General features: G+C 38.1%; 1 protein-coding gene across 1 annotated transcript; it reads left to right on the forward strand.

The window, feature by feature from the left end:
* The first annotated feature begins 239 nt into the window (after positions 1 to 239).
* LOC117989330 (uncharacterized) lies at positions 240 to 16,136 on the forward strand. The gene is made up of 16 exons (XM_034976676.2): positions 240 to 285; positions 3,388 to 3,557; positions 4,065 to 4,225; positions 4,352 to 4,734; positions 6,099 to 6,322; positions 7,134 to 7,236; positions 7,623 to 7,750; positions 8,301 to 8,591; positions 9,204 to 9,488; positions 9,835 to 10,325; positions 10,794 to 10,977; positions 11,418 to 11,613; positions 11,692 to 12,461; positions 12,982 to 13,174; positions 14,030 to 14,143; positions 14,985 to 16,136. The coding sequence occupies exons 1-16, from the start codon at positions 243 to 245 to the stop codon at positions 15,053 to 15,055; spliced, it is 3,807 nt and encodes a 1,268-aa protein (XP_034832567.1). The 5' UTR covers positions 240 to 242; the 3' UTR covers positions 15,056 to 16,136.
* The last annotated feature ends 206 nt before the right edge of the window (positions 16,137 to 16,342 follow it).

Consider the following 16,342-nt stretch of genomic DNA (forward strand, 5'->3'; position numbering starts at 1 on the left):
GGGTTAGTAAAAAATAAAAATCTACGCGGAGAAAGTCACGTGCAAAAAGAGCTAATGCGTCATACAGCTGCGATTTTTTCAGTCACTGCTATTGTAGTATTCAATTTAGCTCACTGAGTCAACAACTTTGAGGCTTTATTAAAATGGCATAAGTACCTGTTAACCTGTACATGTTACGAAGTTATAAATAATGATATCTCAAAGAAGCAAGGCTTTAGTTACAAACTTGAGTCCATATCGTTATGACTTACGTGAAGTTTACTGTAAATGGGAAAAAATGTACAGGTATAAATTATTATCGATATAACTTTTTACCTTTGATTGATTAACCTAAACGGCATTTCAAAAATTACACAAATTGAAGCAATTTTTTTAAATCGACAAACATAATATTATGTAAAAACATGATTTCATGTTAGAATAAAGTGTTAGAGTAACACATTCTGAACGTATTTCAAAATTTCAAAGTTTATGACATTAACATATTGTGTACCTACTTATTTATTATATTTTATGGTATGTAGTGATTTTACTTACACTTCAAGGAAATTTCTAAACAGTCGCCTGAGTACTGAATAAAAATCTTTCGGTAAGTGAACCGTGGCCCTAACGGTCTGAGGCGCTCCAGGCGTTACCTATATCCAGGAGAGACGCAGTTTCGAATTATATACCTACTGGTTCCGCAATTTTTAATATGTTTTTAATATTATTTATAATTACCTACTTAAAACGAGGTAATTGTTTGATCTGAGCGTAAAATAATGTAAGGTGAAAATAATTAAAAAATAATAAAAATAAAATAAGTACCTAACTATAATATGTTTATTATCAAGAAGATTAATTACCATATTACAATCATTTTTCGCATTGATCTTGAAACTTGTATTGCGGAGACCTTAATACGAAAAATGAAAATAAAAATAAAAATAAAAATATAATATACTTAATATCAGTTTTGATTTGTATTAATTTATTTACTTATTTTGAAACATTATTTAAAAAACAAAAACTTTGCGGCAATAATTATTAACAATTTTCATTAAAATGTTCTGATGTTCTAAAATACTAACTACACTTTGATTTTTTGTTCTAATGCGTGGCGTGCAATGTTCTAAGTACCTGTAGAATTTCAGTCTGCCCTTGTTGAAAACGAAATCTTGTCCTCGTTCAACGAAATAGATATTAGAGGATTATTAGTGTAGGTAGGTAGATACTTAGTAATATTTTTATTTCAAGGTGGATATCTACCAATTCTGCAATCAGTTTGTAAAGCTAATTAGATAATCGCTATAAGTAATAAACCGTTAAATAGTAGAGTTATACGTTTAAAAATAAGAAAAATCTGACTTCCACGTAAATACTTACATTACAATCATCAACATTCTATTACTAACTTATATATAAAATTGCAATGGTGGTATATTACCATTTACCACACTATCTACTATTTATTATTTTACTACGTTACGGGTCTATAATCTATATGTTACGGGTGGTTACCTATTCTATAAATTCGATTTCCGTAAAATTATTGGAATAAGTTAAGATGGTTTCTTAATATAAAAACTAGTGTTTTTAAAAGGTTAAAAATAAATAAGTACTACTCGTACCGAGACAAAACCATCTTATCTGTGTAGGTCACTGTCCTCATAGATATCGTGCTTTGATTAATTACACGACTCAGTTTCATTAAATTGTTTCATTAAAAAATCATAGTCTCCTTGTTTATATTTTACTTTTGAAATTAACTTGATATACCTAAATGACATGTGTCCGTAAGTACATATAGGTAGTCCGAGACAGTTTGAGATGGTAATCGGGCTATGAGGCAGGAGGACGTCCCCGCACACCCACACGTCACCCGCGCTCGCCCGCAACGGGTCAGCGCGGGGGCTGTGCGCGTGTGCGGGGCGTTCCCTCCCCGATTTCCATCTCGACATGTCTCGTACTATAGGTACTTTTGATTAGTAAAGATTAATTTTTTTTGACACAGGTAGTTTTATTTATTAAGCAGTTTGTGTAGCAGTGCCTTTTTGCCTATATAGTTTGCTCTCCCCCGATCCTTTTTTTTCGTGGATAAATCTGTCATGGATACCACCGCACCCAGGGAGGAATCTTCAGGGCACGTCGGACTCTCACCGACTAAAACCCCACGCGGTGGCCCACGGACCACGTATCGCCCGGTGACTGGGCTACGGAACCAAACTCGTTCCCGCAGCCCAGCCAGCGGTTGGTAGTAGTACCACTACTACCTACCTATCAAAAAAATACCCCTGCACACCAGTGGCGTGCACAGGGTTTGAAGCCAGGGTAGGCATAAGTTAGGTAGGAACCTGTTTACTGGCAGGTCATAATGTAAAATTTGAATTGAGCTATTACAACTGGGGTAAGCAGTGCATTTATGCCTCTATGACCTGCACGCCACTGCTGCACACCATCTAAGGTGCCCGAAGAAAACAATGGACACGCCTCCCGTCTCAAGGACCATTTTCCCAAATTACGCAACAGAATCGCCGTAAGTAGTTATTTATCGCCCGTCTCAAGTAACCGGTGAAATACGTTTAAAGGATCAAGCTAATGCTAAAATCGTAGTTATTTGTTATGTAGATAAGTAAGTAATTATAGAATGTTATTAAGTAAATTACAGTCAAATAATAGTAGATAATAATCTACTATATAATACTAATAGATGGTTAATAAACCAAGGGGATAAAGCAGTGTCTTCTGTCGCGGGTGACGATTTAAATCGCAAGCGTAACGAAAGGACCCGAGGTTTACTCCCGAGCGTAGCGAGGGTGTCAAAAACTTAAACTTAACTTGTTATGTTCGCTTTTTATGGCATAGAATGTCACTTTTTTGAGCAAGTGGTACGAAAAAGTTTAAACTTGCTAATAAAGTAGTAAAACAAGATAACTCCATCACAAAACAAAAGAAAAAATACATATACCTCCTATTACGTGATACCAACGTAGTATTTTTGTCCGCTTCAAAATAATAATATGCATACTGGCGTCTTTTATCGTGATTACCGTAATTTGTCGCGGATTACCGCGACAAATTAAGATGATTACATCTTAAGAGCCCGTACACACTGTGATGCGGAATGCTTTTTTTACGGAAAAGGTTTTAAAAATGCTGTCCACAAATGAATTAAAATTAAAATGCTTGAGTATATTATTATTAGTAGGTACCAAATACCAATTACCAATGTAACTTTCCATAAGTATTTTTGTTGGTGAGCAATTAGTGTCACGCATGACCAATTTTAATTTTCCTTCATTTTTTCTGACATACAACTAGGTACGCTGCCTACTATACCTACTATTCTCATCTTATAACCTCATTTACGTCTAGTAAAAGTTAAAATGTACGTCCTTCATTCTTCAGTGACATGCGATCTCCACCGGGAGACATCCCTGTATACCTACCTCACGTACCACCTGGGGCTCCCCGGGACAAAGGCTATGTGCAGGCAGGGAGTGTGCGGAGCGTGTATTGTGAAGGTGACTGCACAGAGAGAGACCAGCGGGACTGTGGAGACTTTCTCCGTTAATTCTGTAAGTTTCTCTTTCTCTCTCTTCCTCCCTCTCTTTCCTCTGCGTCGTTTCCCTTTGCAAAGGAAGAAACCCACCTTTATTCTCGTTAGTGATAGCTCGGTGATAGGGCTTTTCTTGGAATAACAATACGATAGTTTCCCAGAGTATCATCACTCGCCACCAGGTCTGATTGCAGCGCTAATATTGAAGGTTTTCTCGTGAAAAAAACTCTACTAAGAGTGGCGTCATTAGTTTTGATGATTACTATACTTATTTAATAAGTACTTCCTACTTCAAGCAAGGTTATTGATAGCTTGCTTATTTAGGTTTTAAATTCACAGACAATTTTAACTTACCTAAGTATAACTACTAATTCAACAGAACCATTCTTAGCCGATAAATTAATGAAATTAGAATTTTTGTAGCCGAAGAAACAGAACATGATAACAGCGAATTTGTCTATCCATCCATCTTCTCCACGTCTCCTCTATCCATCATAAAGGTCTTCAAATTATTTATTTCCCGCAGTGCCTGGTGCTTGTAGTCTCCTGCAACGGATGGGCCATTACCACCGTAGAGGGCGTCGGCAACAGACTGAAGGGCTACAGTGAAGTTCAGAAACGCATAGCTGCCTTTAACGGCACCCAGTGCGGATTCTGCACTCCTGGATGGGTGATGCATTTAACTAGGTGAGGTTTACTTTCAGATATCCTTCAGAACTTTAAAAGCCTCAGCTATATCAAATTGGATGCAAGTGGGCAAGGTGGGTGACGAAGAGTTGTTGGCGCTAATAAAATATTGTTTACAACTTGCAGTCTTTTAAACAAGGGCCTCAATATGGCTGAGTTGGAGAACTCATTTGGCTCCAACACCTGTCGATGTACAGGATATCGACCAATCCTAGATACGATCAAATCGTTTGCTGTGGACGCCAGTCCTGCGCTGTCCAAACAAGTTGAAGACATAGAAGAACTTACCACCTGCCTTAAAGACCAAGCCAAGATTTGCGACAGAAAATGTTCTACATGCAGCGATGGAGATTGGACCTTAGTAGAAGCTTTAAGCGATCGTGAAGTAATAATTCTAGACTACGGAAAAACTTACTTTATTAAAGTATATACCGAGGAACAGATATTTAATATACTTAATACTAATGGTGCGAGAGATTATATGTTAATTGATGGAAATACTGGAAAAGGTATGTCAAGCTAACTGATAAATATAATTTATGCGTCGCACCTAATGTTACTTATTATTGAAACTAGTTTAATTACCTACCATTATTTAGTAATGGTTACAAATAAAAATGCGACCGTAGAAATTTTGATTAATGCAGGTACCTATATTAGAAGACAAATCTAAATCTGCTCTAGATTAGGTACACTAAAAGCTTGTAGATACCCTCATAACCATAAGGGGTTCAAACATTCTACCATGACATGTTTCAGTTTGACTGCTATTATATGTGTTCTTTGAGCATATTCATTGTAGGTAAGCACTTAATTACCGAAACTGTGTAAAAAATAAATCTATTTTTAATGGCTCAATAATTTTCATGTAGAGTGTAGACAACTGATAATATATTTTGCATGTCAATTGACGATTTTTTTTTGAATCGTAAATATTACAATAAAACTTAAAGCTAGCTAGCCTTATCTACTTAACTAGCTTATGCTTGCGACTTCGTCCGCGTGGACTACACAAATTTCAAATCTTATTTCACCCCCTTAGGGGTTGAATTTTCAAAAATCCTTTCTTAGCGGATGCCTGCGTCATAATAGCTATCTGCATCCCAAATTTCAGCCCGATCCGTCCAGTGGTTTGAGCTGTGCGTTGATAGATCAGTCAGCCAGTCAGTCAGTCATTTTTTCCTTTTATATAGGTATTTAGATTACTATACAGGGTGGAATTTTGTAATGCCACCTGAAGGGAAAGTACTCTTGATACTGTAGATAAAAAAAAATTCTCGAAGAAAACATTCCTTTATTTTTGAATAGAAAGCAAACTGCATTCAAAGATTTTCGAAAACTTGCTTGCCACACCCGAGAATCGAACCGACTGAAATCTGTAAAAATTAAAACCTGTAGGTACTTTTATTGCATAAATCGTTATGATCAATTATAAGGATAAAATCTCTCAAAGAAACTTGATAAATTAAATGAAAGGTAAACCTTGAAATCTGAAATTATCAAATTTTCGAAAATCTTTGAATGCAGTTTGCTTTCTATTCAAAAATATAGGAATGTTTTCTTTGAGTAAAATTTTCTATCTACAGTATTTAGAGTACTTTCCCTTCAGGTGGCATTACAAAATTCCACCCTATATAATCCGGCCCACATAAGATGGTTCCAAGAATACTGGCTGCATTTCCGCACATCCGTTGCGCAAAAAATGAGCCAGCCCTTCTGTCACCAGATGGGGCTATTGACGAAACATATTGGATATTTAATCATAATTATGATATTTATGTACAATATTTCTTGCAAATAAATTCTAATTCAAATACACGCACACGAATATTTCAAAGCAGCTTCACTAAAATTTCAAATCCTATTTTGACAGGTGTAATCCAGGATTTTGAGTATTCAAATACTCTGATTGACATCAGTGAAGTGCCCTCCTTGAAGGCCTGCCGCTTGGATCAGAACCTTGTCCTAGGCGGCAACATGTCACTTGAGGACACCAAGGCAGTATTCAAGAATAAAGCAGAAACTATGGATGAATTTAGATATTTAAAAGAATTCGTCAAGCATTTTGATTTGATAGCGCAGAATCCAGTACGAAAGGTAAGAAACTATTATTTTATAACGTAGTCAAAACTAGATGATGCCCGCGAATTCGTTCGCGTGGATTTAGATTTGTAAAAATCCCGTTGGAACTCTTTGATTTTCCATGATAAAAAGTAGCCTGTGTCCCCAGGATGCAATTTATCTCTGTACCAAATTTCGTCAAAATCGGTTGAACGGTTAGGCCGTGAAAGGCCTACAAGACAACAAGACAGACAGACAGACACACTTTCGCATTTATAATATTAAGTATAATATAATATGTATGTGTATAATGTATAATATATATTAAGTAAAAAATAAAATGATATTATAATGATGACAGAGCCGTGGTAGACTAGTGGTAACGTCCGCATCCTATTCAGGAGATCGGAAGTTCGATCCCGGGCATGCAGCTCTAACTTTTCGGAGCTATAGTATCTACGCGACAGGTCGAGGTGGCAATCGGGGAGGGAACGCCTCGCACACCCGCACAACCCTCGCGCTAACCCGGTCGCTTAAATAAAGATAAACACTTGTCTCAAGGTTATAGGATATATAATAATATACATACATACTTAATTAGGTATTTGAACTCAAATTCGACATTTTTATCAAGCTTATGGAATTGATTATTTACTTTGCATCATTTGTCGAGTTATGGATATAAGTAGGCACCTAATATTATATTATATCTTCTGTGACTATGGCCAAAACCCTTCTTATTGTGAGTGGAGATCCGTAGTGTAGTGAGCAGGCAATGGGTTGATCATGATGATGATGACTAGTTCTTATTGATGAAAGTAAAAATATAAAGATCTTTTTTTTTCAGTTGGGTTCACTGGCGGGAAACATAATGCTGAAGTACAGGGACCCATCCTATCCATCTGATGTGTTCGTTCTGTTTGAAACAATCGGGGCCACTATTACCATACGTAAGTTTGTTCAATATGATGTCCCGCAAATTGCTAATGCGCGTGGCCGCCACTAGACTGAAGTTTCGAGCTGATATAGTATATTATTTTTTACTTAAATATACGTCAGATGACGTCATTTCGATGTTAATGAGACATGGTTCTTAGACTTAGAGGAGACTTATGCCTACCTGCAGTGAACGCAAAACAGGTATGGTCCGCGACAGGTCGAAATGGCAATAATTGGGGTACTTAGGCGGTGGACCTCGCTCGCACCGGGTTAGCGCGGGGGTTGTACGGGGGCTGTGCGGGTGTGCGGGGCGTTCCCTCCCCGATTGCCATCTCGACCTGTCGCGGACTATACTTGCCTATACTTATATCTAATTTCTCATTTCCCGTTTCAACAGGTGACGCCAATAATGTTAGAACTTCCTATTCCATGGAGAATTTCCTACAAACTGACATGCGTGGTAAATTGATCGTGAGTTTTCAATTACCACCACGAGGTTCCAATCATTTGTTTAGGAGTTACAAGGTGAGTTAGAAATTTACTAAAGCCAATCCTCCTTAAATAAATAACTTAATTAAATTCCTCTGGTGCAGCAAATATTGCCAATCGCAACATTTGCAGCACCAGAGGAATCGCATGCATTGCCAGCTTTTCAGGAATTTGCCCCCACCATGTTGAAACCTAGTTAGAACACCGCTGAAGAGAGTTGGGCCAACAATTTAGACCTCATTATTGCTCTGTTTCTTAGGAATAATTATCGTCGATCGCAAGATAATAATTATAAACAATAAAAAAAATGCATGTTGATTGTTGATGTGCGTGGAAAAAGATCTGGCACAACGGGTGGTCGAAGCAGATACACACTAGGTGATGAGGATAAAATTTTATCCTAAGCAATTTAAGCAATAATTTTAAGCAATTGCTTGCATATGACTCGAAAAAGTATACGGAATTTTTTTCGCGTACTCAATAATCAGTCTCATAGTTAAAATGATGTACCTACTTAATAATGCCTTTTGGGTTAGGACGCCTTTCCGTATGACCCTGTACTTATATAAAATTGGAAATGTTTCAGATAATGCCGAGAAGTCAAAACGCTTTGGCCATCGTTAACGTAGCGTTTAGTGTCAAACTGGACAGCAGTTTTAGTTCCATTGACTCAATACGGATCGTTTATGGCAACATTGCACCCGATTTCATACACGCCAGTCAGACTGAGGCATATTTAAAAGGAAAGAATCTATTTAACAACACAGTTGTGCAAAGAGCTATTGAGGTGTTAAATAAGGAACTGGTGCCCATGGAGATGCCTCCAGCACAGTCTGCTTGGACAAGGAAGAAAATGGCAATAGGACTATTTTACAAGGTAATAATTAAAGGTTCAAATTGTTTTTGTAGTAAAGAAAAAGATTTATGATTTCCCGAAATAAACAAAACACTATGTAACTAAACAGCAAATTTTCTGAAGACTAATCTTCTAACAGAAAAATTTGCTGTAGGTAAATCTTTGAATATTATGCTTAGTTGACCGACCAACTAAGAAAAAGCTTCAACTACTTAAGTATATATTATTTTAAGATAGGGATCCTAGGAGCTCATAGGGTAGAGAAAAACTACCTATGCACATAAAAGATATTCGAAAATTCTTTAAAAAAATGTTTAGAATAGAATTCTAGAAGTCAGAGTATGTACTATACAATAGGGTAATCCTATCCTATTCCGTAGGATTATCCTATAATTATCTACATTTCCCCAAGTGCTACAGCACTCGAAGATAATGCAGCTACCTGTTAGTGAAATAATTTTCATTCTCCACTTTCAAACTCACAAAATAACTTTTCCTCTTTATAATTTACTTAGGTATAGATGAATAGGTAATTGACAAACATTATTAAGTATTGACAGAAGGAAGAATAAAAACTAAACAGTAAATTTTCCCATTTTCAAAGATCTCAAATTCAGTTTACTATTTTTTCAGTTCGTTCTTAATTTAACTCCAGAGGGAATAGTCTCTCCACGATACCTATCTGGCGGTCAACTGATCGTCCGACCTTTATCCAGCGGCAAGCAGGTCTTCCAAACAGACCCCACGCTGTACCCTCTCAACCAGCCCGTGATGAAACTGGAGGCTATCATACAAAGTTCTGGTGAAGCTCAGTACGTAAATGGTATACCGCCAATGCCGAATGAGTGTCATGGGGCGTTTGTATTGTCTACAGTCCACAGTGGCGCTGTAGATCAAGTTGATGTTGCAAATGCGTTGGTAAGCCAATTTTTTTTAATTTGATGACAAGTTAGCCCTTGACTACGATTTCATATTTTGGTGTAATCATCACTCTAAGATAGAAGCGGGCTAACCTGGATGAAGTTTGGCAGTTTTTATTTAAACCCTAATATCTTTAGCTTTCTACGTGCACTTGTACCGAACAGTTAAATCGCTTAGCGACATCCATATGTCTTTACGGTGGTAACCTTATCAGACCAAAGCTAATAAATTCTCAAACTGATCTAGCCAGGATTAGTACCCAGGATAGCGCTGGGGCACAAGTCGTTAAATTGTTGTACTTTTTAATGAAGCCGAAAGCATGTAAATTAACTCGTATTTTCAGGATTTAGAAGGCGTCTTGGCTGTATATACGGCTAAAGATATACCAGGAAAAAATTCTTTCACCTTCCCCGGTATACAACTTCAAACGGAAGACGAGCCAATTCTGGCAGATGAAAGTATAAAATACTACGGACAACCAGTAGCAATAGTGGCAGCAAAAAGTCATCAGTTAGCAATAGACGCTGCAAAAAAAGTTAAAGTTACATACAAGAATCTTGTTAATACAGCGCCAATTTTAACTATTAATCAAGCTAAGAAATTCAGCGATAGAATCGTGTCGGGTCCGACAATTGAACCGACAGGCAGAGGACAAGATGTTAAAAAAGTTGTTAAAGGCGTATTCGAATTGAAAGCTCAGTATCACTATTATTTGGAACCGTTGACGTGTGTTGCGATCCCTCTTGATAAAGCCATGGACGTATATGATGCAACCCAATGGATGGATTTGACACAAATCGCTGTAGCACAGTGCTTGCAAATGCAAGAAAGCGAGTAAGTTTATGAAATTAAGCGTTACAATAATGGTACCGGTATAAGCTTATTAATCAAATTACTGAAACTTTATCCCAAACCTTTTTTCTATCCAGTTTTGATGAACACAAAACAACCTACCCAACTCAAAAAAGGAAAATACTTTAAAAGATAATGAATAATAATAATAATAATATGATTTAGCAATTTACGGGAACTTGAGGAAGATGCTTAGGCATTAGGTAACACTACTTAATTCTCTAATATCTATACTAAATCTAATTCTAATGCCATAGTATAGGCAAGAAAAGTAGCCTCCTAGTGATTATTATCAGTTGATTTTAAATCATTAATAGTGTTTTTGTGTTCGAACTAACATTGACAACGTTAATTCACCTGAAGATTTTATTTTCACTGTTGGTGTCTAGAAACGAAACGTTTGTTGTTCGTTATTAACAAGTACTTAACCATAACATTTTACCTACCCAGTGTCCAAGTTAAAGTTCGTCGCCTTGGAGGTGGTTTTGGTGGGAAACTCAGTCGCAACGTGCAAGTGGCGTGCGCCAGTGCAATTGTTGCGAAGAAAATGGATCGTCCATGCAGATTCGTTCTGCCGTTACCGACCAATATTACTATAGCTGGAAGAAGATTGCCTTGCCAGTGCGAATATGAGGTATTTATTAAGATTTTTTAAATTCCTTGTTAAGTTTGTTCTTGTTTGCAGTCTGATGAAGATATTCATTATCATCATCATTATCATCATCAATATCATCATCATCATCATGGTCAACCCATCGTCAGCTCACTGAGCACGGGTCTTTCTCACATTGAGAATGGTTTAGGCCTGGAGAATGCCTGCCACGCTGGCAAAGTGAGGATTGGCAGACTTCGCACACCTTTGAGAACATCGTAAAGAACTGGCACGACTTCACTGGCAGGCTCAAATGTTATATTTGATGCAGGTAGCCCAAAGCACCCATATTTTCCCTCCTTCCTAAGTTCCCCTGTGTTGGGGGCAATACGCAGATAAACTTTTATAAAATAACGAAGGTCTGGCACGTGGTCGTTTTTGCTCCTCATGTAAAATTCTAGTTCAAGATTGTGTGATTTCAGGTCGGAGTAGATGACAACGGGAAGATTCAGTACTTGAACGCAACAATCACAGAGGACGATGGCTTTTCTCACAATGAGAATATTTTGGACTTCGTCGCTGGTGGCTTTCCACACTGTTACAATACAGAATACTTTAATTTGAAGACATACGCTGTCCTTACTGATTTACCTGCCAACACTTTTGCTAGAGCCCCTGGTGAGTTGAATTTAAAATACTTAAAATCGGAAAAAAAATGGAACAATAAAATTCGTTATAATTTAATACTTATTTAAGGTACACTCGAGGGCATCGTTAGCATGGAAAACATTATAGAACACATAGCCGTTGCCGTAAAAAAAGATCCGACCGATGTTCGTTTAGTCAACATGAGAACCGAAGACAACGATTTACCACAACTTATAACTAACCTAAAAGCTAAAGCTGACTACGAAAAGAGGCTAAAAGAAATCAAAGAATTTAACAAAAAAAATAGGTGGATGAAAAAAGCTATCAAAATCAACGTTATGCTGTTTCCCGTACTATTTTATGGAAACTACACAGCTATGGTGTCCATCTATCGTGGTGATGCTACAGTAACGGTCACAACAGGTGGCATTGAAATGGGTCAAGGTGTTAATACTAAAGCTGCTCAGGTGTGCGCTTATGAATTGGGAATACCACTCAAAACAGTATCAGTCATTCCCCACTATTCCTTCGTAGCAGCGAATAACGTTTTCTCAGGCTCGAGTATTGTAAGCGAATGCGTTTGTTACTCAATAATGAAAGCATGCAACATTCTGAAGGCCCGACTGGAGCCTATAAGAAATCAAATGAACAATCCAACATGGTCAGAGTTGATTACTAAAGCTGGGGAGGACCTAGTAGATTTGACTGCGACATACACGATGACTGACCAGGAGCCGGATTTGCAGAACTACAGCGCGTTTGCGGTCTCAATTTTGGAGGCACAATTGGATGTATTATCGGGCAAGTTTCAATTGAACAGATGTGACATATTGGAAGATGCTGGATTGAGTGCCAATCCGAATATTGATGTTGGTCAGGTAAATATTGTTTGCAATTAGTTACAAATACATTCGATGTCGAGACCATTGGTCCGTGGGGTCCTAGCGCTATAAGACTTTTTAAGGAAATAGCAAAAAGATTAGTCGACATCACAGGAGACCGAAGAGCTGGCAGCTACCTCGGACAAAGAATTAGCCTAGCTATTCAAAGGGGGAACGCTGCCAGTATCTTCGGAGCCTTGCCTAAAGGGACTCCTTTTAATAATACATATATTTTAGTTATAATATTATATTTTTAAGGTTTTAGTTTTAGTTTAAATTTGTAAGTTGTTCACTTTTAGATTAGTATCTTTTAGTTAGTATTTAACATTAGACAGTTTATTAATTACTAATTACATTATTTATTTTTAATAAATTACACTGAGCTTCTCAGTTATATATTAAATTTAAAAAAAAGTTACAATTAGAATACTATGTAATATTTGAAAACGGCCTAAAAGATCATTGATTAATTTGATGCTTAGTCGTCTATATTTACAGCTACAACTTTTATTTTCAGGTTGAAGGTGCTTATGTGCAAGGCTTGAGTTATTTGACATGTGAAAAATTTGTTTACGATAAAAACACAGGCAAACTGCTATCAGATGATGCGCTTGAGTACGAAGTGTACCTGGCTAAGGATATTCCAGTTGACTTCAGGGTATACTTGAGATACAATTCCCGAAATCCTAAAGGCGTTATGGGATCTAAAGGTAATGACTAATGAGATTTAGGCACCTACTAAGTAGGTCATATCTAGTAGGTGCCTAATCCGACTTCCGAGTAGGTATGCGCTTATGAGTTTAGAAATATTTCACACTTGCCGTGGCTTCGTCTGCGTGGATTTAGGGTTCTAGAATGGGAATCCGTGGGATTCTCTCTTTGATTTTCCGGAATGAAAAGTTTACGCCCGTCTTGTTGACAAAGTGTCCTTATTCGGTTTCGTACATCGCTGTGTTTCGTACGTCAAAATCAGTTGAACGAACGTGCCTTGATATTTGATGGGAATCAATCAGAGTGTGGCGGTTACCACAATAGAAACTAGATGGCGCTGTTCAATCGATGACGTAGTCCCGAACAAATGTACCGCCGATAGTAATCGCACTAACGGAGTTTTCTGCAATCTGGACTATATATAGAAGTTTCAAGACATAACCGTTGGCCCAGCTGGCGCTACCGAGCACAACCAACCGCTCGGTGGGAGATCTCCCCTTTGGTACGGTCGAGCCTGCACACCGCTCCCGTACAAGAGGAAAGTCATGTAGAAACATGAGTTAGTTAGGCTGGTAAGCAGTTAAATGACAACAAAAGAGTTATGACGTCTAGATCTTACCTCGTATAGGTAAATTATTTATTTTTTGATTTGACTTTAAACATAGAGCGTTAAAATTGAATATAGAGAGTAATATATGATACCTTAACCTTGGGTAAATACAAGCTGCGCTGGTTCCTAGTTCCATGTACCCATGGTGTGTTATGAGCTATGACATCATGACAAACCCAATATGGCAGTATGGTAATAATACCATATTACCATATGCTATATAATACTTTTAAAATACTTACAGCCGTAGGAGAGATGGGCGTGGTCTCGTCGCACGGTGTGATTTATGCGTTGAGACAATGTATCACGGAGTCGCGCAAGGATTCTGGATACGATCCCAATGAATGGTTTGATCTCGGTAAGGCCACCTACAAATTCAAGCGTTGTCGCGCATCGTGAGACGCGCCTTTTTACACGACTGCGCAACGCAAAGGAGTTTTTTTTAAGTATTCAGATACAAGTTAACCCTTGACTGCAATCGCACCTGGTGGTAAGTGACGATGCAGTCTTTAAGATGGAAGCGGGCTAACCTGGAAGGGGTATGTCAGTTTTTAATAAGCCCGTGCCCCTTTGGTTTCTACACGGTATCGTACCGGAACGCTAAATCGCTTGGCAGCACGGCTTTGCCGGTAGGGTGGTACTAGCCACGGCCGAAGCCTCCTACCAGACCAGACCAGTATAAAATTCCAAATCGAGGTCGTCATCGAGTTTTATGAGTTCAACAGTTTATAATAATATGATTCATTTTTAGGTTCCGTACCCGAAGGCTAGCAATGGGACTCTATTACTAAGCCACCGCTGTCGACCCGTCTGTCTGTCAGCGAGCTGTATCTCGTGAACCGTAATTGGAAAAGTGTTGAAATTTTCACAAAGTTTGGGTTGCCGCTATTACAACATAATAATAAAAATTTCAAAATGGCCGCTATACCAATTAAAAAATGTTATTTCTTGTACAATAATACGGAGCACTTTGTATGCGACTCGGACTCGCACTTGACCGGTTCTTGGTTCCTTTGTGGCGCTCAAGAGTCTAAACGCGTGGACCGATTTTGATGCTTCCTGCACTACATTTTGTCTTAATCTTCCGAGCGCTACTACAAACATTACTTTAGTATACAGCGTGTAACCAGAACGCTAGCAAAAACTTAGCTGATCTTGAGTTTTTCAAAATTGAAATAACGTTTTTCTTTCCATTCCAGAATTGCCTCTTACAGCGCAGTCAATACTGAAAGCGCTGGATGTTAAGCTTACCGAGATGCAGTTGTCATAATTCTGAAAAATTCTAACTTGACTTACCAATGTTAGAGCGCCTGCGCATGTCTTGTCAACATCACTGGACGACACCGCTCGGGTGTCGTTTACAACAAACCTACAGTCTACAGCTGCACGTTTCGTAAAGGTCGGGTGAGGTGTTGTTTTCTTCAAGGCAAGAGTATATAGGCGTCTTCTAGCTTCAACCTAGACCTCATCTTTGCTTTTTAAAGCTTGATTGTCGTCAAGCGCAAGCCTATCTCGCAATTTTTTTTTGGTAAGGACACAACTAAGTATACTTATATACTTACCTACTTAATTGTTTTATTTACGTAGAACCTCAATAGCGTCGTTGGTGGTGGCGTTACCAAAAAATAATTGTAGGTAAACGACACCCCAGTGATGTCGTCCAATAGGTGTCGTTGACGAGACATGTCGGTTAGCACTTGGCACTAAAGCGGAAAGATATGCTATACTCTATTCACGGAGAGAAGTTAGTATAAGGCTCTCTCTGTAAAGTAATCCCATAAAAATGACAGAGAAAACTCAATGGGCGATTGGATGGAATATTTTGAGCCAACCAATCATAAACGAACTGTGTTTTCCGTATTACTCGTACCTACGTACTTATTTAAAAAAAACCACTTGAAATTCAGTTTGAAACCATTTGTTCGTTTGTGATTGGTTACTTGGTCACTCAAAATGGTTAACGCCTAGGTACCTACCTAGTTTTTTGTCTTTAACTTCTCTCCGTGGATAGAGTATAATCATATTAATCTCATCTGAAAAATCTCCTGTAGGTATAGCCCGCTATCCTCGTTGGCCGTGGCTTCGTTTAACATTTAATGACACGGGTCATGCCCACTTCGCGACAGGTCGATATGGTAATCAGGCTATGAGGCGGGGGACGCCGCGCACACCCGCGCTGGGTAAGCACGGGGGCTGTACGAGTGCGCGGGGCGTTCCCACCCCGATTGCCATCTCGACCTGTCGCGTACTATAAGTACCTACCGCGAGTAGACGACATTCAGACTTCAGCTGCTGTTGCTTTTACTATGTTACGTAATTTGTTAAAAATTCTTGAGTTTTTGATTGTTTTCCTTTTTATCGTTATTGTTTTAGTCAAATTATTGTTAAGTTTTCATAATTAAAACTTTTAATGTTATTGTTTTTTTATTTTTCATAAGAATACCTACAAATTGAAGCGCTGATATGACATATCGCACTTCCTTATAAAACACCCCACTCATTCCTATATTATAAATGCGAAAGTTTGTTTGTTTGTCCTTCGATCACGTAACGGCGG

This window comes from Maniola hyperantus, chromosome 16 (assembly GCF_902806685.2).
Source record: "Maniola hyperantus chromosome 16, iAphHyp1.2, whole genome shotgun sequence".
NCBI lineage: Eukaryota > Metazoa > Arthropoda > Insecta > Lepidoptera > Nymphalidae > Maniola > Maniola hyperantus.

What these genes read in the sequence shown, in the direction of transcription:
- LOC117989330 (XM_034976676.2), top strand. Translation starts at nt 243, where the DNA reads ATGACTTACGTGAAGTTTACTGTAAATGGGAAAAAATGTACAG. An exon ending in ATTTGTTTAGGAGTTACAAG is followed by an intron (nt 7,751 to 8,300) that starts GTGAGTTAGAAA and finishes GAAATGTTTCAG; the next exon opens with ATAATGCCGAGAAGTCAAAA. An exon ending in TTGCAAATGCAAGAAAGCGA is followed by an intron (nt 10,326 to 10,793) that starts GTAAGTTTATGA and finishes TTACCTACCCAG; the next exon opens with TGTCCAAGTTAAAGTTCGTC.